Source organism: Salmo salar, chromosome 25 (assembly GCF_965601325.2).
Source record: "Salmo salar chromosome 25, fSalSal1, whole genome shotgun sequence".
Classification (NCBI taxonomy): Eukaryota; Metazoa; Chordata; class Actinopteri; order Salmoniformes; family Salmonidae; genus Salmo; species Salmo salar.
The window spans coordinates 42671793-42695215 of record NC_138315.1 but is presented as its reverse complement, the minus strand read 5'-3'; the positions used below and the strand labels follow the sequence as shown (position 1 = coordinate 42695215).

The 23423-nt window shown below is 41.5% G+C and overlaps 1 protein-coding gene across 2 annotated transcripts in view; it reads left to right on the top strand.

Annotated features, from left to right (window-relative positions):
* The first annotated feature begins 2419 nt into the window (after nucleotides 1-2419).
* LOC106586788 (amine oxidase [flavin-containing]) overlaps nucleotides 2420-23423 on the top strand; it is a 72730-nt gene continuing 51726 nt past the window's right edge. The window contains exon 1 of one of the 2 annotated variants that reach the window (XM_014174441.3): nucleotides 2420-2616. In XM_014174441.3, the coding sequence (XP_014029916.1) occupies nucleotides 2565-2616 (52 nt within the window). In that variant the 5' untranslated portion in view covers nucleotides 2420-2564. Of the gene's footprint in view, nucleotides 2760-23423 lie in introns of both variants that reach the window. The other variant, XM_082969171.1, reaches the window with a different exon arrangement.

Sequence of the window (23423 nt, the reverse complement as noted above, 5' to 3'; positions counted from 1 at the left end):
ATGATGTAATTGTAATGGTGAGAGGTTTGTGTGTCTTGGGGGTATGGTAGTTGTGCATCTGTAACAAGTCAAGCATTGTGACATATCAGAGGTGCTGATACTCAGCTCCTGCCCAAGTCAACCACTGTGACATATCAAACACAGACATGGGAATGGCATTGGTTAACTACTCTAGAGGCGAAAGAAACGCACACCTATTTAGGCGAGGTGCTGGCTAGCGGAGTAGAACACTTAAAACAATAAAGGAGAGCCGCACACTAGGAGCTCAGATGCAAAAATATTTATGTCCAGCGTTTCGACAGACAAGCTGTCTTCATCAGGGTATAATGACAAACACTGCAAGATGACTCATTTATATAGTGTCAAAAGACACACACGGGTGTCTGTAATCATGGCCACGTGTGGCCTGATATCATTGGTTAATTCTCATATATTAAAATAGCATACAAAAAACATAAATGGATAGCGTACGATCATAGATACAATTTAAGCCCACAAACATTTACAATAGCAAAATCACAATAATCACAAGAATGGCTTCAGATCAAAGTCTATGTTGAGACCGAAGGGAGCAAGGGTCTTTAAATTAAAGATCCAGGCAGACTCTCGTTTTAATAATACATTGTTGAGGTCACCCCCTCTCCTAGGGAGGGTGACATGTTCGATGCCAATATAACGCAGAGACGAAATCTCCTTAATTTTTTTATTGGTTAACTACTGGGCAGCTATTCTGGTCATTGTGTCTGGGTAAACCACCACACAGATACATACACACACACACACACACACACGCTGACCACTTCCAGGGGAGGTTCCCTTTGACCCCCTAAACCCTCTCAACCCCACTGACCTAGAGAGAGTGGACAATGATGTACTAGTGTGGAGCTTTACTAGCTTAACCCATATGGGATCTAACTCGGATTATAGGATTAACCGCAATATACCCATTATGAATCATATACTACACCCTTCTGTACACTCACTAGGGACACAGATCTCAGTCTACACACTCTCTATATACTACAGTGCTCTATACCGCATAGCATTCTCATTGATATCCTCCATGTAAGACTAGATTCGTATGGTGGAAAGGCAAGGTCTCCAGACACCTCAAGTAGTTACCCCAGTGATCTAGAGTCACTGAAGGACCAGGGCTAGAGGAATAGGCTCAGTTAGCTGAAGGTTGTTTTGGACCCCGGGGGCGTCGTGCCCATCGGGGGCACAGAGGCACGTGCCTCCTCCGATTTGTCCTGTTTATTTTTTACAATACTTTTTGTTGTTGTTTCTCTGTAATACTACTAGCCACCTAGCAATTTTATGAAGTTGGTTTTAGCTAGCTCTCAGATACTGTGGGTTACCAATCTCCCAACCTCATATCTAGCTACCCAGAAGCCATTTCAGGCTATCAATCAAGTTAGAGTATCTAGCTTATGTAACTATCTGAGCATCTGAGCTCCTAGATCTGTGTCCCTAGTGAGTGTACAGAAGGGTGTAGTATATGATTCATAATGGGTATATTGTGGTAATCCTATAATCCGAGTTAGATCCCATATGGGTTAAGCTAGTAAAGCTCCACACTAGTACATCACTATCCACTCTCTCCTGGTCAGTGGGGTTGAGAGGGCGGGGGGGTGGGGGCTGCGGCAAGGTTGGTCGACTTTTTAAAAGCAATAAATAACTAAATGTACTGGATAACACTCACATGACTTTCAACATTTTACCCAGTTTTGAGCAGAGATGCAGATAAACATATTTAGTTTCTTTAAAAAAATCAACTCTAGTCAGGAGGATACAGACAGCTCAAGCGATATGCAGAAAATTAGACATTTGTTTTTGTTTACATAGAATTAGACTTTTACTGCAGTGGGCTAAATCAGGGTCACACAGAGTGGTTCTTGATAGTCTAAAACAAATCTACTTTGAAAATAAAGTATACACTTCAAACATGGTTATGGGCTTAAAAAAAGAAGAGACCTGTATCATGTCAGATATAGAGTAGGAATGTATTACATGTTGAGTTTGCATCCCAATATTACACTTTATATACATCACCGAAGACTGAAATGTAACAAAACCTATCTATCTATCTATCATCTATCTATCTATCTATCTATCTATCTATCTATCTATCTATCTATCTATCTATCTATCTATCTATCTATCTATCTATCTATCTATCTATCTATCTATCTATCTATCTATCTATCTATCTATCTATCTATCTATCTATCTATCTATCTATCTATCTATCTATCTATCTATCTATCTATCTATCTATCTATCTATCTATGTATGAGCGGTGTCTTTCTAGGACAAGGAGCAATTATTGTGCCTCTCACCTGTCATATCACAACAGAATCATGCAGAGTAGGCTACAACCCGTAGGCGGAGTCGGCTAAAGTGGGCCTGTCTCCGCCGCTTTTAATACAGATGCGATCCTCTGTCCTCGTGGCGTTTAGCACCACCGAGCAAGGCGAGCGAACGGCAGGCAGCGCTGGTAGAGAGCGAGAGATAGACAGTGACAGTGATAGTGGGAGAGAGAGAGAGAGTGGCATAACGACACCATGACAGCACAGAACTCATACGACGTTATAGTTATCGGAGGAGGAATATCAGGTACGTGCAATTTAAAGGAACGCGTCCAAAGAATGTACTGCATTTAGCAAATAGACTAGTGGGGATATTACAATCGTACGCGAGGCAAGGAATTGAAAGGAACTCAGGGTGATATTGCACGAATCTCAGCCACTTCACTTTATGTAAGTAGCCAACTGTTGCATAGACATATTTGCAACATTTGAGCCGACACGTTAGAAACGAAACGTGTGCTGTTATTGTAATGGAAATATAGACTGCAATAACCATGCTCTGTTTTTGATTCATAATTGAATAGGCGTTATGCTTATTATGGACTTACTGTGCAGTTTCAGTTTATTTGCTTTGCACATAGACAATCTCCTCCGTGATGCTGAATCTCCTGATAAAATGTCGCCTTATAGGAAGGAGTGTTCAAATGCAACATATTGGACCACAATATTATAATATAATATTGCTCTGTTATAAACTATATTGCTTAAAATACAACAACTGGCTTATCTTAGTAGGTGTTGTTGTTGTTGTTGCTTTATGCACATGAACATGAAGTAGGCTCGGGATCATCAACTAGATGCAGTCACGGTCTGATTTGTTCTTGAGAGGACGGATAGTCAGTGGGATGGAACACAATCCATTAATCATTTGTTGACGGCAAATTGACTGCAAGAAGCTCAAACATATGTCATATTTGAATAGCGGTGTGAGAGCGTTGGACCAGTAACTGAAAGGTTTGTTGGTTAGAATACCTGAGCCGATTTGGTTAAAACAATCCGTCGATATGCGCTAGAGTAAGACATTTAACCCACATTTCTCCTGTAAATCGCTCTGGACATGAGCGTCTGCTAAAATGTAAATGTAAAACAGAATCAATTCAAAGCCTTGTTTACATTTGTAGACGATCACATAAACAGTATCTCTATATTATATTTGGAACAGATTTCCCATATTGAACTAACTTGGAGTTGATTTGCTGGTGTTTTTACAGTCTTAAATCCAACAATTAAAAAATAATGTGCTCATAACTTGAGGGCCAAATATAATCGCCCACGGGCTGCCAGTTGGGGAACCCTGCAGTAGGCTATATAGGCTGACATTCATCTTGCCGACTAGGGTTGCTGTAATTCTACATATTACAGACACAAACCCCCCCCCCCCACTAATTTGTCTTTTGACCAATCAGATCAGCTCTGAAAAAGATATGATGTGAAAGATCTGATGTGATTGGTCAAAAGACCAATTCATGGATTTAAAAAAAAATCTGAATTGGACTGCCTGTGTAAACTCAGCCCATGCAGCTTGAGGTTGTGTCTCTTCCCTCATGAAATATGTTGGATTAAAGAATGTCAAATGTTATTGCCAATGACCACTCAAGCCGTGAACTTTCTAATGACTGTCCAGCTCATGTTGTTGTGATGTTGTTTTGTCTAAATTGAAAGTTTTTTTGTTGCTTCAAACACTTTGTGATTCTTTATGTAGTGATTAGCGCTATGAAAGTTGAATACATTATTTTTATTATTATTATTATGAAAACAGGGTGGAAAAGAATGCTTATGTTAACAGAAATACTGAATGTCTACATACTATGGCTGAATCAATGTCTCTAGTCATGTCTGAACTCCAGACAGTATTTGTTTTTGTGACAGGGAATCATTTAGTTGCAAATCATTCATCATAATCTGTTGGGGAACATGTCAGCTTTGGCTCTGATCATGCAGCCTCCGGTGTTTCCTAATGTCACTCAGTGGGTGTTTTAGACGTAGAAATATCATTTATAGAACGGACACTCCCATTCAAGTCATTTTGTGATGGTTGAACACATTCTATTTCTATAGTTGTAGAAGAGTGGTGAAGTAATAAATAGTACGCTAACTCTCCTTTCCTGGAGACAACAATAATTCTATAATATATGTGATTTAGCAGACGTTTTTATCCAAAGCAACTTACAGTCATGCGTGCATCATTTTTTACGTACAGTGCCGTGAAAAAGTATTTGTCCCCTTTATGATTTTCTCTATTTTTGCATATTTTTGATACTGAATGTTATCAAATCGTCAACCAATACCAAATATTAGATAAAAGGAACCTAAGTTTACAAATAACAAACAAAAAAATATATACATTTTATTTATTTAATTAACAAAGTTATGCAACACCCAATTGCCCAATGTGAAAAAGTAATTGCCCCCTTACACTCTAACTGGTTGTACCACCTTTAGCTGCAATGACTGCAACTAAATTCTACCTGTAGTTGTTGATCAGTCTCTCACGTTGCTGTGGAGGAATTTTTGCTCACTCTTGCATGCAGAACTGCTTTAACTCAGCGACATTTATGAGTTTTCAAGCATATGCAAAAGTAGATATAGTATTTTCCCCCTTTTTATAATTTTATCACAGCCCTGTATGGGTATTGAAAGCAATATCCTGGTGTTGCAAGAGCCAAAGCTGAGCCATGCTCTACCAACTGAGCTACAGAGGACCGCATGAGGTGTCAAACGTTGTGGTTGAGGGAGTGTCACACTGGGCTACTACAGCAGTTGACAAGAGGAACCTGTGCAGAACTCTGCACCCAAAGACTGTTTCTATGAGAACTCAGAGTTGAGCTTGACCACTAATCCTTGGTACTAACCATATTGTACTGTATTCATTCCAAAAGGCAAAACCCTGCACACTGCTCTGTCTAGTTCTAAGAGTTAAACATCCTGGTGATATTTGATTAAACTGGCACGTTTGGGTCATGCAACCATCATCAGGGTCTGTATAACTCTTCCTCGGCCTGCTCTGAATGATAAGGGTGGGACTCGTCCAAAGTCCCACGTCCTGATTTCATAACTTCTGGCTTGAGCTCAGTCCAGTTGAGTACAGTCCAGCTCCAGTACAGAATAAAATTAGAATAGAATAATATATAATATAAATATAAATCCTAAATTGTTTACACTGTGGTGAAATTAACCATGATCCTGTTCGAGGCTCGATGATCAGGAGACGTTTTGACATAACACACCATATTTTCAACAGAAGTGTTGGCTCCTGATCCCTTTAAAATACCACACAGTTATCCCCACTGCTGCAGCTCACTAAGAGCTGGTTGATGAAGATAGGGCATGCATAGAAGTAGAATGATCTTCTATTTCAAATCAAATTGTATTTGTCACATGCACCGAATACAACACCTTACAGTGAAATGCTTACTTACGAGCCCCTAACCAACAATGCAGTTTAAAAAAATACGGATAAGAAGAAGAAATAAAAGTAACAAGCAGCAGTAAAATAACAATATCGAGACTATATACAGGGGGGTACCGGTACAGATTCAATGTGCGGGGGCACCGGTTAGTTGAGGTAATATGTACATGTAGGTAGAGTTATTAAAGTGACTATGCATAGATGATAATGACAGAGAGTAGCAGGGGTGTAAAAGGGGGGGGGGGTGCAAATAGTCCAACAATACAGTTAAAAATAATAAGACCAATAAGAATAAGAAATAAAAGTAACAAATAATTAAAGAGCAGCAGTAAAATAACAATAGCCTATATACAGGGGACCGTAGCAGCATTTCTGTAGGGGAGCGGAGCTGCATTTACATGCAATTGTTCTCCAATACAATTTGACCTTATTCTGTCTTTCTGGTACTCCTATAAGTCTTTAGCCAGAATGTTCTTGCTTAGAGCTTATCCTGTATAGACACTGGTACTGAATGGCTCATCTTGTTATTGTACTGGATAAAAGCTTTCACATCGCTGTCTGTCTGACTGTCTTGTCTGTTTGTTGGTCGGTCGATAGGTTGGTCGGTTCCTGTTAGTTTTTTACATTTATTTTTATTTCTACCTTTATTTAACCAGGTAGGCTAGTTGCGAACAAGTTCTCATTTACAACTGCGACCTGGCCAAGAATAAAGCAAAGCAGTGCGACACATACAACAACACAGAGTTACACATGGAATAAACAAACATACAGTCAATAATACAGTAGAGAAAAAGTCTATATACAGTGTGTGCAAATGAGGTTAGATAATAAATAGGCCATGGTGGCGAAGTAATTACAATATAGCAATTAAACACTGGAGTGTTTGATGTGCAGAAGACGAATGTGCAAGTAGAGATACTGGGGTGCAAAGGAGCAAGATAAATAAATGAATACAGTATGGGGATGAGGTAGTTGGATTGGCTACTTACCAATGGGCTATGTACAGGTGCAGTGATATGTGAGCTGCTCTGACAGCTGGTGCTTAAAGCTAGTGAGGGAGATATGAGTCTCCAGCTTCAGTGATTTTTGCAGTTTGTTCCAGTCATTGGCAGCAGAGAACTGGAAGGAAAGGCGGCCAAAGGAGGAATTGGCTTTGGGGGTGACTAGTGAGATATACCTGCTGGAGCGTGTGCTACGGGTGGGTGCTGCTATGGTGACCAGTGAGCTGAGATAAGGCGGGGCTTTACCTAGCAGAGACTTGTAGATGACCTGGAGCCAGTGTGTTTGGCGACGAGTATGAAGCGAGGGCCAGCCAACATTTACATAATGAACCACATACTGTTTTTTTCAGATCCGATATCATCAGTGTGCCATATTACAAGCTAATTTACAGTGAGGGAAAAAAGTATTTGATCCCCTGCTGATTTTCTACGTTTGCCCACTGACAAATAAATTATCAATCTATAATTTTAATGGTAGGTTTATTTGAACAGTGAGAGACAGAATAACAACAAAAAAATCCATAAAAACGCATGTCAAAAATGTTATAAAATGATTTGCATTTTAATGAGGGAAATAAGTATTTGACCCCTCTGCAAAACATGACTTAGTACTTGGTGGCAAAACCCTTGTTGGCAATCACAGAGGTCAGACATTTATTGTAGTTGGCCACCAGGTTTGCACACATCTCAGGAGGAATTTTGTCCCACTCCTCTTTGCAGATCTTCTCCAAGTCATTAAGGTTTCGAGGCTGACGTTTGGCAACTCGAACCTTCAGCTCCCTCCACAGATTTTCTATGGGATTAAGGTCTGGAGACTGGCTAGGCCACTCCAGGACCTTAATGTACTTCTTCTTGAGCCACTCCTTTGTTGCCTTGGCTGTGTGTTTTGGGTCATTGTCATGCTGGAATACCCATCCACGACCCATTTTCAATGCCCTGGCTGAGGGAAGGAGGTTCTCACCCAAGATTTGACGGTACATGGCGCCGTCCATCGTCCCTTTGATGCGGTGAAGTTGTCCTGTCCCCTTAGCAGAAAAACACCCCCAAAGCATAATGTTTCCACCTCCATGTTTGATGGTTGGGATGGTGTTCTTGGGGTCATTGGCAGCATTCCTCCTCTTCCAAACACGGCGAGTTGAGTTGATGCCAAAGAGCTCCATTTTGGTCTCATCTGACCACAACACTTTCACCTAGTTTTGCTCTGAATCATTCAGATGTTCATTGGCAAACTTCAGACGGGCATGTATATGTGCTTTCTTGTGCAGGGGGACCTTGCGGACGCTGCAGGATTTCAGTCCTTCACGGCGTAGTGTGTTACCAATTGTTTTCTTGGTGACTATGGTCCCAGCTGCCTTGAGATCATTGACAAGATCCTCCCGTGTAGTTCTGGGCTGATTCCTCACCGTTCTCATGATCATTGCAACTCCACGAGGTGAGATCTTGCATGGAGCCCCAGGCCGAGGGAGATTGACAGTTCTTTTGTGTTTCTTCCATTTGCGAATAATCGCACCAACTGTTGTCACCTTCTCACCAAGCTGCTTGGCGATGGTCTTGTAGCCAATTCCAGCCTTGTGTAGGTCTACAATCTTGTCCCTGACATCCTTGGAGAGCTCTTTGGTCTTGGCCATGGTGGAGAGTTTGGAATCTGATTGATTGATTGATTGCTTCTGTGGACAGGTGTCTTTTATACAGGTAACAAACTGAGATTAGGAGCACTCCCTTTAAGAGTGTGCTCCTAATCTCAGCTCCTTACCTGTATAAAAGACACCTGGGAGCCAGAAATCTTTCTGATTGAGAGGGGGTCAAATACTTATTTCCCTCATTAAAATGCAAATCAATGTATAACATTTTTGACATTCGTTTTTTCTGGATTTTTTTGTTGTTGTTGTTCTGTCTCTCACTGTTCAAATAAACCTACCATTAAAATTATAGACTGATCATTTCTTTGTCAGTGGGCAAACGTAGAAAATCAGCAGGGGATCAAATACTTTTTTCCCTCACTGTATCAGTTCCAGCTGTTGAATGTTGTATCACAGATGTAATTTTGGCCTGTCTGAGAATGACTATGATTTATGATTGAGAAATGAGTTCCATAGAGAGAGTTCCAGAACAGATTTTGAATTCTGAGGAATAAGCCAGGTTTCCTCACTCCTGTGAGTCTTCCCAAAGACGTTGTTTTTATGGAAGAAATACATATTTCTCAATAACTCCTTTGTGTTTATAAAAGCATGTGACAGACATGCAAGTTGATGTTACTGCAGATTTACACATGATTAGTGTGTGTGTTCATCTTTCTCTCAATTCCTGTTTCTCCCTCTCTCTCCTCTCTCTCTCTGTCACACTAGGTCAAGTTTTAAATTGCTCTATTTATCTGAGCTGTTCCCCTTTTAGAAGGTGACAATGAGGTCCACTTATGACAATCACCGTCTCTAATCAAAAGAGAGATTTGGAGGGAGGTGTTCTTATGTACTGAGCAGTGGAGAGCTGTGTTCTTCTGGCTGCAAATGCCATTTCATCTGCCAGCCACCACCCAGCCACCAGCCCATTGGTTCCCAGGGGAGCTAGCAACAGCAGCAGCACATTCCTAGAGAACTGTTACTACACCAATGGCACAGGAGAGGGAAAGGAAATAACAATGGAAGAAATGGAGAATAATCATACTGCGTGAGAAAGGGAGGAACTTAGTTTAAGAAGGCAAGAGGGGGAAGAGAGGTAAAGAAAAGGGAGATATAGGAAGGGTAACCCACTGAAACCACTTTCTACTATAAGCAAACAAGTTAATAACTTTTGACAACCGACTGTGGTAGGTCAGGCACTATGCATCTCGAAGTAGGAGTGCTGATCTAGGATCAGGTCCTCCTAGTTCATGTAATCTTATAAATTAGGATCTAAAAGGCAAAACTGTTCCTAGATCAGCACTCCTACTCTTTATGCTTTATATAGGCCCAGGACTCCAAACAGTCCCAGAAGATTTTACTGGCTAGCTTCGACAGGGCCGTTGACTAAGGGCCAGAGGTTTCTTGAAAGTGGCTGGATTCCACTTCTGCTGAACCTTTCCCCTGGAACGTTGGTGTTAAAGTTAAGTAGGTGTGTAATTGCATCATGCTCAATGGAAATCCTGGGTCAAGACACAGTAGATGTTTCCAAAGGCCTCCAGTTTGCCTTTTGTATTGATGTTAGTGGAGGCAGAGAGCCCTGGGATCAGTGTGCTGTGTAACATGGGTAAATGTGCTAGGATTATCTGTGTTGTAGCGCTGTACTGTTTATACAAAGGATTTGGAACAAAATGTTCAGGGGCTTCAGGGCCTAAAGCAATGAAGGTTGGGCAGAGGTAGTGCGTGATGAAGGTTGGGCAGAGGTAGTGCGTGATGAAGGTTGGGCAGAGGTAGTGCGTGATGAAGGTTGGGCAGAGGTAGTGCGTGATGAAGTTTGGGGAGAGGTAGTGCGTGATGAAGGTTGGGGAGAGGTAGTGCGTGATGAAGGTTGGGGAGAGGTAGTGCGTGATGAAGGTTGGGGAGAGGTAGTGCGTGATGAAGGTTGGGGAGAGGTAGTGCGTGTCTGTGTGTGTGTGCATGCATCAATTTTGTGTGTGCTCCGTTTGTGTGTCTTGATTCCTTGTCGGTCTTGCTTAACCTCTTGGGGCTAGGTGGGACGCTAGCGTGCCACCTGTGGTGCACTCCATCAACAGCAGGTGCATTTCAAGAGCGGCAAATTTGAATCCAAATAAATGTCAAAATTCAAATTTTTCAAAAATACAACTATGTTACACCATTTGAAAGATAAACATCTCCTTAATCTAACCACGTTTTACGATTTCAAAAAGGTTTTACGGCGAAAGCATAAATTTAGAGTATGTTAGGACAGTACATTTACAAGAGTTGTGTGTAATGTTTTGTCAAGTCAAAGACAGGGTCACCAAAACCATAAAACCAGCTAAAATGATACACTAACCTTTTACAATCTCCATCAGATGACACTCCTAGGACATTATGTTAGACAATGCATGCATTTTTAGTTCTATCAAGTTCATATTTATATACAAAAACAGCGTTTTACTATGGCATTGATGTTGAGGAAATCGTTTCCCTCCAATAACCGGCAGTCAAGTCAGCGTCACAAATTAAATAATTAAAATTAGAAAACATTGGTAAAATATTATATTGTCATTTAAAGAATTATAGATTTACATCTTTTGAACGCAATCAACTTGCCAGATTTAAAAATAACCTTACTGGGAAATCACACTTTGCAATAATCTGAGCACTGTGCCCAGAAAAATACGCGTTGCGATACAGACTAGACGTCATGTTGGGGAAATCTAAAATCGAAAATACTATGTAAATAATCCATTACCTTTGATTCTCTTCATCAGATGTCACTTCCAGGTATCACAGGTCCATAACGAATGTAGTTTTGTTCAAAAAAGCTCATCATTTATGTCCAAAAATCTCCGTCTCGTTAGCACATGATGTAAGCCAGCCGGACTTCTCGTCATGAACGAGGGGAAAAAATATATTTCCGTTCGTTCAAACATGTCAAACGTTGTATAGCATAAATCATTAGGGCCTTTTTTAACCAGAACATGAATAATATTCAAGGTGGACGAATGCATAGCCTTTTATAACGTATTGGAACGAGGGTACCCAACATGAAGTAGCGCGCCAGGTGTCTAATGGGACATCACCGTTCCATGGCTCTTGTTCGGTCAGATCTCCCTCCAGAAGACTCAAAACACTTTGTAAAGGCTGGTGACATCTAGTGGAAGCAATAGGAAGTGCCAAAATATTCCTAAACCCCTGTGTTTTTCAATGGGAGAGGTTTAAAGTCAATACAACACATCAGGTATCCACTTCCTGTCAGAAAATGTCTCAGGGTTTTGCCTGCCAAATGAGTTCTGTTATACTCACAGACACCATTCAAACAGTTTTGGAAACTTTAGAGTGTTTTCTATCCATATATAATAAGTATATGCATATTCTAGTTACTGGGTAGGATTAGTAACCAGATTAAATCGGGTACATTTTTTTTATCCAGACGTGCAAATGCTGCCCCCTAGACCCAACAGGTTAAGAGCGTTGGTATTTAGGAATCTGGAAGAAAGCCAGGGAAAACAACCCCACCAGCACTCACACACACACACAAACTCATTCTAACTTTGCCCTAAGAACTGGGCTGGGCTTAGTGGCCTGTAGCTGCCATGCAGCCAATGGTTATAATTAGGGATGGAAATTAAGCTAGCCTGAGGCTAGTACTTTGAGACTGGGCTAGTAGAACATTTTCCCAACTAGCCTGACAGGTCAGTAAAATGTGGTTATCTTCAAACATCGCATGGCACATCATTTGGACTTGAATGTTAACCGGGCTAGTAGAAATCTACTAGCCCTGCTGGCCAGTGCCCAAAACCCTTTAACTCAGTTCAACCTCTCTTTCGTATCGTCTGAGATCCCCAAAGATTGGAAAGCTGCCGCGGTCATCCCCCTCTTCAAAGGGGAGACACTCTAGACCCAAACTGCTACAGACTTATATCTATCCTACCCTGCCTTTCTAAGGTCTTCGAAAGCCAAGTTAACAAACAGATCACCGACCATTTCGAATCCCACCGTACCTTCTACTGTGTCTTGACACAATCTGGTTTCCGAGCTGGTCATGCAGAATTCTGCAACAATATTCTCAGTGTACAACGTAAAACACCAAATAATGCATGCAGAGCAGAGTTAGGCCGATACCCACTCATTATAAAAATCCAGAAAAGAGCCGTTAAATTCTACAACCACCAAAAAGAAAGCGATTCCCAAACCTTCCATAACAAAGCCATCACCTACAGAGAGATGAACCTGGAGAAGAGCCCCCTAAGCAAACTGGTCCTGGGGCTCTGTTCACAAACACTAACACACCCCACAGAGTCATCACCTACAGAGAGATGAACCTGGAGAAGAGTCCCCTAAGCAAGCTGGTCCTGGGGCTCTGTTCACAAACACTAACAGACCCCACAGAGTCATCACCTACAGAGAGATGAACCTGGAGAAGAGTCCCCTAAGCAAGCTGGTCCTGGGGCTCTGTTCACAAACACTAACACACCCCACAGAGCTCCAGGAACGCAATTAGACCAAACTAAATGATGAGAAAACAAAAATAAATGTACCTGACACATTGGAAACAATCAACAAAACAACAGAGCAAACTAGAATGCTATTTGGACCTAAACAGAGACTACACAGTGGCAGAATTCCTGACCACTGTGACTGATCCAAACTTAAGGAAAGCTTTGACTATGTACAGACTCAGTGACCATAGCCTTGCTATAGCCTTGCTCGTAGGCAGACCTGGCTCTCAAGAGTAGACGGGCTATGTGCACACTGCCCACAAAATGAGATGGAAACTGAGCTGCACTTCCTAACCTCCTGCCAAATGTATGACCATATTAGAGACACACGTTTCCCTCAGATTACACAGACGTACAAAGAATTCGAAAACAAACCCAATTTGGAGAAACTCCCATATCTACTATGTGAAATACTACAGTGTGCCATCACAGCAGCAATATTTGTGACAATATTTGTCACAAGAAAAAGTATTTATGTTTATTTATTTACCCTTTTGTTCTTTACTTTAACTTTTTGCACATCGTTATAACACTGTATATATATACATAATATGACATTTTAAATGTCTTTATTCTTTTGGAACTTTTGTGAGTTTAATGTTAACTGTTATTTTTTTATTGTTTATTTCAATTTTGTTTGTCTGTTTCACTTGCTTTGGCAATGTAGACATATGTATCCCATGCCAATAAAGCCGTTAAATTGAAATTGAAATTGAATTGACGGGAGGTGGAGAGGGAGGGGAGCTGAGTGCAATCAGTCCGATGAACAAACATACAGCATTTCAAACATAAAGTATTCCAACCCATAGCTGCCATTGTGTCTAGGGTGAGAGAGACATCTATAGTCTGATTCATCTATAGCAGGTAAATATAAACATGCGCACACACACCCACACACACACTACTGAGATATCTAATGATAAAAGTGAGGTGATTGCTTTTTTCTTGTTTGCTCAGCTGGAGAGACAGAGGGGGTTATCCCAAGCTTCTGTCTGTGTCTCTCTTACTGTGTGTGTGTGTGTGTGTGTCTTTCTGTAGATGGTAATTCGTTTTCTGATGGACTCACAGGCAGCATAATCAAAGGCTATTATTAATGCTGTGTTAGTGTAGCTAGTTCTTCTCTCTCTCTACCCTGCAGAAATGACCAGTCTAACATGCTATTTCACATCTCTCTTCCCTATAATTGCTTTTCGATACAGCCACTTTGTTTGGTAGATCTGAAATGACAATCACTGTCTGAGCCCCGAAAACACGAGACGGGAAATGTGATTGCCGCATCTTGTAAATGTCTCCCCTCTGCGGATCGATATATAGCGTTTTTTGGGCCTAGGGACAGTGACAGAAAGTAGACTTGGATTTTTGTTTTGTTTTGTGTTGCTGTTCTGTTTTGGCAGAGCAGGGAAAGAATGTTCCACGTTGTCAGAGGCAGAACTGTTTCATCTCACTGTTTTGACACGTCTTTGAGTTTCACACGCACACACAAACGAAGGAAGGAAGGAAGGAAGGAAGGAAGGAAGGAAGGAAGGAAGGAAGGAAGGAAGGAAGGAAGGAAGGAAGGAAGGAAGGAAGGAAGGAAGGAAGGAAGGAAGGAAGGAAGGAAGGAGGTAGTTAGGGGAAGAGAGGGGTGGGAGAGAGAGAAAGTGTAAAAAGAGCGATCAAAGTTGAGCATAGAGGGATATACGAGGTGAGTGATTATGTGTCTGCTCTGATTGGGTTAGACAGTGGTAAAATCTAGTACCAGGCTAGAGTCTCGTCTATTACAGGTAGATTACTAGGGATCATTTATGATCATAGTTGGGTTCCTGGGCATGTGTTCAAACAGCGTCTCAGAGTAAGAGTGCTGATCTAGGATCAGGTTCCCCCTGTCCATAAAATATTATTCAATATGATCTGAAAGACAAAACGGATCCTATTGTCTATCAGCACTATTGTCTATCACACAGACTTTGTGAATACGGGTCCTGGCCTTGTTTGGCCCCTGAGATGACCATGGGGCCTGAATGTGTCTACTTTCAGCAACCTTAAACACTATAATAAATTCCTTATCGATGCAACAACTTGGGACTGTCATGACAGCTTGTAAGCTATTGAACAAAATACACTCCTAGTGTTTTGTGCTGTGTATTAGTCTATTATAGCATTGTACCTATGTAGTAAGATGAGCTGCTTATGTCACCCCTACTAAGGAGGACCGGCTGTAAGCTGGTTTTGGTCCTCTGAATAGTAGAGGCAAGGCAATCGGACAACAATGAAAACATTTACCTCTGCCAACACACACACACACACACACACACACACACACACACACACACACACACACACACACACACACACACACCCAAGTGGCTCCATCTCTACATTTACTGTTGTCACGGTAACGAGGCTGTCCTCACAATCTTGTTGCCCAGTAATAAGCACTGTGTATTGACACTGGTAGAAGCCAGATGAGCATATGTTTGTGTATTGCGGTGGATGTTTCGTAACCCAAGATCTTTCATCTTTACACGCTGAGATGACGGTGCACTCCTGTGTTTTAGTTCCTTGGGTGTGCACATATGTGCATGGATGTTGGTGCTGTGTATGTGCGTGTGACTGTGTATTTATCATACAAACTCTGTAGTTTCATCTATAGCATTTCTTTAATATTATTCAGTTCCTTTGGCTTTGATGCCTTTGCGATCTGACAGGGGTGTCAGTGGGCTGACTGTGAACACTCTGAGAGCCTCTGGGTTGAGGTCAGTGATAAAGTAGTCTACAGTACTACTGCCATGAGATGAGCTATAGGTGTACCAACCGTAGGAGTCCCCTCGAAGCCTACCATTGACTATGTACATACCCAGCGTGCGACAGAGCTGCAGGAGTTGTGACCCATTTTTATTGGTTAACCTCTATGGGCTAGGTGGGACGCTTGCGTGGCGCGATTTTCAAAACCTTAAAAATCCTATTACTTCAATTTCTCAAACATATGACTATTTTACAGCCATTTAAAGACAAGACTCTCGTTAATCTAACCACACTGTCCGATTTCAAAAAGGCTTTACAACGAAAGCAAAACATTAGATTATGTCAGCAGAGTACCAAGCCAGAAATAATCAGACACCCATTTTTCAAGCCAGCATATAATGTCACCAAAACCCAGAAGACAGCTAAATGCAGCACTCACCTTTGATGATCTTCATCAGATGACAACCCTAGGACATTATGTTATACAATACATGCATGTTTTGTTCAATCAAGTTCATATTTATATCAAAAACCAGCTTTTTACATTAGCATGTGACGTTCAGAACTAGCATACCCCCCGCAAACTTCCGGGGAATTCGCTAACATTTTACTAAATTACTCACGATAAACGTTCACAAAAAGCATAACAATTATTTGAAGAATTATAGATACAGACCTCCTCTATGCACTCGATATGTCCGATTTTAAAATAGCTTTTTGGTGAAAGCACATTTTGCAATATTCTAAGTACATAGCCCAGGCATCACGGGCTCGCTATTTAGACACCCGGCAAGTTTAGCACTCACCATAATCATATTTACTATTATAAAAGTTTGATTACCTTTTGTTGTCTTCGTCAGAATGCACACCCAGGACTGCTACTTCAATAACAAATGTTGGTTTGGTCCAAAATAATCCATCGTTATATCCGAATAGCGGCGTTTTGTTCGTGCGTTCCAGACACTATCCGAAATAGTAAAGAAGTGTCGCGCGCATGGCGCAATTCGTGACAATAAAATTCTAAATATTCCATTACCGTACTTCGAAGCATGTCAACCGCTGTTTAAAATCAATTTTTACGACATTTTTCTCGTAGAAAAGCGATAATATTCCGACAGGGAATCTCCTTTTCGGCAAACAGAGGAAAAAATCCCAAAGGCGGGGGCGGTCGGGGTCACGCGCATAAGCCCAGTGTCCCTTGATCGGCCACTTGAGAAAGGCGATAATGTGTTTCAGCCTGGGGCTGGAATGACGACATTCTGTTTTTTCCCGGGCTCTGAGCGCCTATGGACGACGTGGGAAGTGTCACGTTAGAGCAGAGATCCTTAGTAAATGATAGAGATGGAAAAGAAGTTCAAGAAATGGTCAGACAGGCCACTTCCTGTAAAGGAATCTCTCAGGTTTTGACCTGCCATTTGAGTTCTGTTATACTCACAGACACCATTCAAACAGTTTTAGAAAATTTAGGGTGTTTTCTATCCATATGTAATAAGTATATGCATATTCTAGTTACTGGGTAGGAGTGGTAACCAGATTAAATCGGGTATGTTTTTTATCCAGCCGTGTCAATACTGCCCCCTAGCCCTAACAGGTTATGTTGTTGTAGTTGTGCCTAGGGGGGGGGGCATATGTGGGAGGGAATGCCGTCACCTCCAGGCAGGTGTTTGTCCCCCTGTGTGCTGAGGGTGTTAGGTTCTTGTCCAGTTCTGGCATTTAGGTCACCACAGACTAGTACATGTCCCCGGGCCTGGGAATTATTAATTTCCCCCTCCAGGGTGGAGAAGCTGACTTCAATAAAGTGGGGGGATATAGGTAGCACACAGGAGGACATTTTTCTGTCATGAAGTGGCCCTTTCTGGGTGTAGATCGCGGCTTCCCCCCTCTCTTTCACTCTCTCTCCTACATCCAGGTTTTGTTATCTCAGGTCATACATTCCTGGTGGAGACTCTCCCCATGGTCACGCAGAAAGAGTGGGAGAGAGCACAGAGAGAACAAAGAACTTCACTTGGCCAAACTCCTAAATCCCCAAAATGGGAGAATTAAACACTATTGCTACTTTTGAGAATGTTGGAATAGTCCGTGGACACTTAAGGGACAGTTGTGACGAGTGTGTTTCATTTGGTGATCTCATGACGTACAGGAAACACACAACGTTATCTCTTAAAGTGTACATTTCCTAGCTGTCAGGTTTACATGTAAATATTGTGAAAAGTATGTGATTAAACATGAAACTATTTGTGAAAAGATGTAATATGATATTAACCTTCTAAATGAGAGTATGGATTCTCAAATAAAGATGAACTAGTCAGTGGCCACACCCCCGTGAGCCCAGACATCACATCATGGACCGCCCTTTTCTACTGTTACGTATAAAACCCACTCCGGATTAAATTCATATCAGACTGAGCAAAACCCAGTGTGAGCTGAGGTTGCAAATGGTTGAATTTCTGAGACCAAAACATGCCGGGTGATGCTAGTCTGTGTGTCTGTGTGTGTGTGTGTGTGTGTGTAGTGGTTTAAACTACAACCCTACCAAAGGACAAGACTATTCCACGTGGAACATTGGCTACACAGCTGCAAATGGTTAAACTCTGAGACTATCGATCCCTACAGAATAAGTGCAAATCTTAGACACGAATTACTAGTCTGTAGCTAGAAATTATGTAAAGTTAGGACGAGAATACAGACAACCGCCGAAACACCTATTCTATGAGAACATTCTAACAACCACAAAAGACTTTGATCTTAGGGGAAACTCAACCAGAGAGACTCTGATGAACTCTCTAGCAGATGGACCGGATTCCAACAGAGAAGACAACAACGCCATCCAGGCGTAAATATGAATTGAAATTGAGTGGCCATTCAGGGGCAAAGGATTAGCATCCCTTTGTCTACCAAGCCGTCATATCAGCTTAGCCCACTAGGGACTTTCCTATCATTGTTAGTAACCAGTATCTACTGTATGTTTGTGATGTATTTCTGTGATTATTTAGTTAGTTAGTAAATAAATAATGAAGCCAATTTGTATATTGCTGATTCATAATTTATGCCAGGGTTCGTGCAGATAACTAAGAATTCTACACGTTCAGATGAGACTGATAGAAGGTAAAGAATAATTCATGATTGACTGCTATTGATATAAAAGATCTTCAGATCTTTAAGAGTGGATTCGGGAGATAGCCACTCTATATAAGCTAATACTTCTGTGGCGCCCCGGATTCCTAATGAGTAGTTATTGCCTGATTAATTTAATCAAATAATTAACGTTAGGTAATCGATTAGAAAATAGCATGTCATCTCATTTAACCATACTAGAGACACAACATTTCTCTGTTAAGATCATTTCCTTTTGAATTTCTAGGCAAATGTAAAATGTTCCTCAAATTAGCATACCCCCTGAGTCCCTTCCCTGTTTCACACCTGGTAGTTTGGTGGATGGGACTACCAGCTCTCTGCAACATAAAGGGCAACCAGTTGGTCTGTCTCCTCTATGCCATCCTACAAATAACATGGTAATGTCTGTATTTCGGATTTCTATGGTGTAGTCCAGGTTCCTGCTCTTTAGGCCAAAGGCAGATGACCTCAGGCATTGGATATTCCAGGATGAGATAGTGAAGGCTTTGTGTTACATCTCTCTCTCTCTTGGTTGGCTAAGCTACCTCTCTCTCTCTCTCTCTCTCTCTCTCTCTCTTGTACCTTTGCCAACAGAGGGAGATGTACCTTAGCCAACCATCTCTCTCTCTCTTCAAAGTAATGACTCGGGACATCGGGTTTGAGATGAAAGCTTCTTTTAGTAATAATACTTGTTCACGTTACATTTAACAACTTTAGATTCTATAAAACAATAAAAGTAAGTTGCTAGCGAAAGGTCAGGATAATCACTTGTCTCTTGTACATAACTGGCGCGTTCTCTCTCTACCTCTTGTTGCAAGGCATTCTGGAACTTGCAGTCAAAAGCGTAATTCAATACTAACCAATACAACAAAGTATGTATGTAGTTCTCTCAATCTCCAACACACAAATTCTAATACAATTACATATGTAAATAACTGTAAAGAAAATATCTTTAGATACAGCTCAATGAATTAACTTAAACATTAACTCTGTAACCCATTAAAGTTACAACACTCTCGTTTGGCAAAGGTACATCTCTCTCTCTCTCTCTCTCTCTCTCTCTCTCTCTCTCTCTCTCTCTCTCTCTCTCTCTCTCTCTCTCTCTCTCTCTCTCTCTCTCTCTCTCTCTCTCTCTCTCTCTCTCTCTCTCTCTCTCTCTCTCTCTCTCTCTCTCTCTCTCTCTCTCTCTCTCTCTCTCTCTCTCTCTCTCTCTCTCTCTCTCTCTCTCTCTCTCTCTCTCTCTCGTACCTTAGCCAACAGAGAGAGATGGTTGGCTAAGGTGCATCTATCTCTCTCTCGGTTGGCTAAGGTACATCTGCCTGGCTAGCTGGCTGAACAGGACTGGGCAGAGCAGTGTTATCACACCAGTGGAACGCATGCAGGGCGAACACTGACATACGTACATTATACAGAACAATCAGCACTATCCTTGACTCAACTGCTGGAATATAGCTGGCTGTCCCGGAACTCAAGGCTCGTTGGCTGGCTGACTGACTGGCTGGCTGGCAGAGCGCAGAAAGGAGAATGGGGAAAACTATTTGACTCTGTAGAGCAACACACTGTTACCTCTCTCAGAGACGTGTCACCCTGTCTGTCCACATACACAGACAGTCTGACAGACATTTAACACACCACACCCAGTAGGGAGTGGAGTGAGTGACGGTGCACTCACAGACCACAGACCATATCTATGGCACTAACAAAACAGGGTTCACACCAAGAAGAGTTCCCCCATGTCAGTCACTGTCTGCAGCTATGACAACAGATGTGCAGTGGCAAGAAAAAGTATGTGAACACTTTGGAATTATCTTGATTTCTGAATAAATTGGTCTTAAAATTAGATCTGATCTTCATCTTCATCTAACAACAGACAAACAGTCTACTTAAATTAATAACACAATTTATTATATTTTTCTTGTCTAAATATACACATAGTTTAAACATTCACAGTGTAGGTTGGAAAAAGTATGTCAACCCCTAGGCTAATGACTTCTCCAAACTCTAATTGGAGTCAGGAGTCAGCTAACCTGGAGTACAATCATTGAGACTATTGTAAAGTGGTTGTTCCACTGGATATCATAAGGTGAATGCACCAATTTGTAAGTCGTTCTGGATAAGAGCGTCTGCTAAATGACGTAAATGTAAATGTAAATGTAGATGAGATTGGAGATGTTGGTTAGAGCTGCCACTCACAAAATTAGAGTTAGCTATTCACAGGAAGCATTGCCTGATGTGAACTATGCCTCGAACAAAAGAGATCCCAGAAGACCCAAGATTAAGAATTGTTGACTTGCAATAACCTGGAAAGGGTTTCAAAAGTATCTCTAAAAGCCTTGGTGTCCATCAGTCCACGGTAAGACAAATTGTCTATTAATGGAGAAAGTTCAGCACTGTTGCTACTCTCCCTAGGAGTGGCCGTCCTGCAAAGATGACTGCAAGAGCACAGCGCAGAATGCTCAATGAGGTTAAGAAGAATCCTAGCGTGTCAGTTAAAGAAATTTCTGGAACATGTTAACATCTCTGTTGACGAGTCTACGATATGTAAAACACTAAACTATAATGGTGTTCATGGGAGGGCACCACGGAAGAAGCCACTGCTGTCCAAAAAAAACATTACTGCACGTCCTGAAGTTCGCAAAAGAGTATCTGGGTGTTCCACAGTACTACTGGCAAAATATTCTGTGGACAGATGAAACTAGTTGAGTTGTTTGGAAGGAATACACAACACTATGTGTGGAGAAAAAAAGGCACAGCACACCAACATCAAAACCTCATCCAAACTGTAAAGTATGGTGAAGGGAGCATCATGGTTTGGGGCTGCTTTGCTGCCTCAGGGCCTGGACAGCTTGCTATCATGGAAAAATGAATTCCAACGTTTGTTAGGCTATCTGTCCACCAATTGAAGCTCAACAGAAGTTGGGTGATGCAACAGGACAATGACCCAAAACACAGAAGTAAATCAACAACAGAATGGCATAAACAGAAGAAAATACGCCTTCTAGAGTGGCACAGTCAGAGTCCTGACCTCAACCAGATAGAGATACTGTGGCATGACCTCAAGAGAGCAGTTCACACCAGACATCCCAAGAATATTGCTGAACTGACACCGTTTTGTAAAGAGGAATGGTCCAAAATTCCTCCTGACTGTTGTGCAGGTCTGATCCACAGCTACAGTAAACATTTGGTTGAGGTTATTGCTGCCAAAGGAGGGTCAACCAGTTATTAAATCCAAGGGTTCACATACTTTTCCCACCCTGCACTGTGAACGGTGTGTTCAATAATGACATGAATAATTGTTTGTGTAAACAAAAGTGTTTGTTTGTGTGTTATTAGTTTAAGCAGACTGTGTTTGTTTATTGCTGTGAATTAGATGAAGATCAGATCAAATTGTATGACCAATTTCTGCAGAAGTCCAGGTAATTCCGAAGGGTTCACATACTTTTTCTTGCCACAGTATGTGTTCAAATGAGTTCTCTACCACTGCATGATGAAAGAGTTAGTGAAATGACACACTACTTCTGACCAAAGTGCCATGCAGAGCCCTAGGCTAAATGAGAAGTGGGTTACCATGTAATGGAGCTGCAGGTAGCCTAGTGGTTAGAGCGTTGAGCCAGTAACTGAAAGGTTGCTGGATTGAATCCCTGAGCTGACAAGGTAAAGATCTGTCGTCCTGCCCCGGAACAAGGCAGTTAACCCACTGTTCCCCGGTAGGCTGTGATTGTAAATAAATAAGAATTTGTTCTTAACTGACTTGCCTAGTTAAATTAAAAAAAATATGATGAATATGTTATGCATGGTAGCTTACTACTAACACAATGTTCTGTGTAGAAATTGTGCTAACGTAACACTGTGTTGATATTGTTGAAAACTATCATGGCGCCGGAGAACATGGCTGACGTTTTACGTGCTCCTAACCAACTGTGTTTTTAGTTTTTTTCATTGTTTGTAAATTATTTAAATAATTATTTAGTACATAATGTTGCTGCTGAAAATTGTCATGGCTTTAGAAGCTACTGGTAGGCTAATTGACATCATTTGAGTCAATTGGAGGTGTACCTGTGGATGTATTTCAAGGCCTACCTTCAAATTCAGTGCCTCTTTGCTTGACATCATAGGAAAATCAAAAGAAATCAGCCAAGACCTCAGAAAAATAATTGTAGGCCTCCACAAGTCTGGTTCATCCTTGGGAGCAATTTCCAAACTCCTGAAGGTACCACGTTCATCTGTACAAACAATAGTACGCAATTATAAACACCATGGGACCACGCAGCTGTCATACCGCTCAGGAAGGAGACGCATTCTAGAGATGAAGGAAGGAGACGACGTCTCCTAGAGATGAACGTACTTTGGTGTGCAAAGTGCAAATCAATCCCAGAACAACAGCATAGGACCTTGTAAAAATGCTGGAGGAAACAGGTACAAAAGTATCTATATCCACAGTAAAACGATTTTTATATCGATATAACCTGAAAGGCCGCTCATCAAGGAAGAAGCCACTGCTTCAAAACCGCCATAAATAAAGCCAGACTACGGTTTGCAACAGCACATGGGGACAAAGATCAAACTTTTTGGAAAAATGTCCTCTGGGTTGATGAAACAAAAATAGAACTGTTGGCCATAATGACCATCGTTATGTTTGGAGGAAAAAGGAGGAGGCTTGCAAGCCGAAGAACACCATCCCAACCGTGAAGCACGGGGGTGGC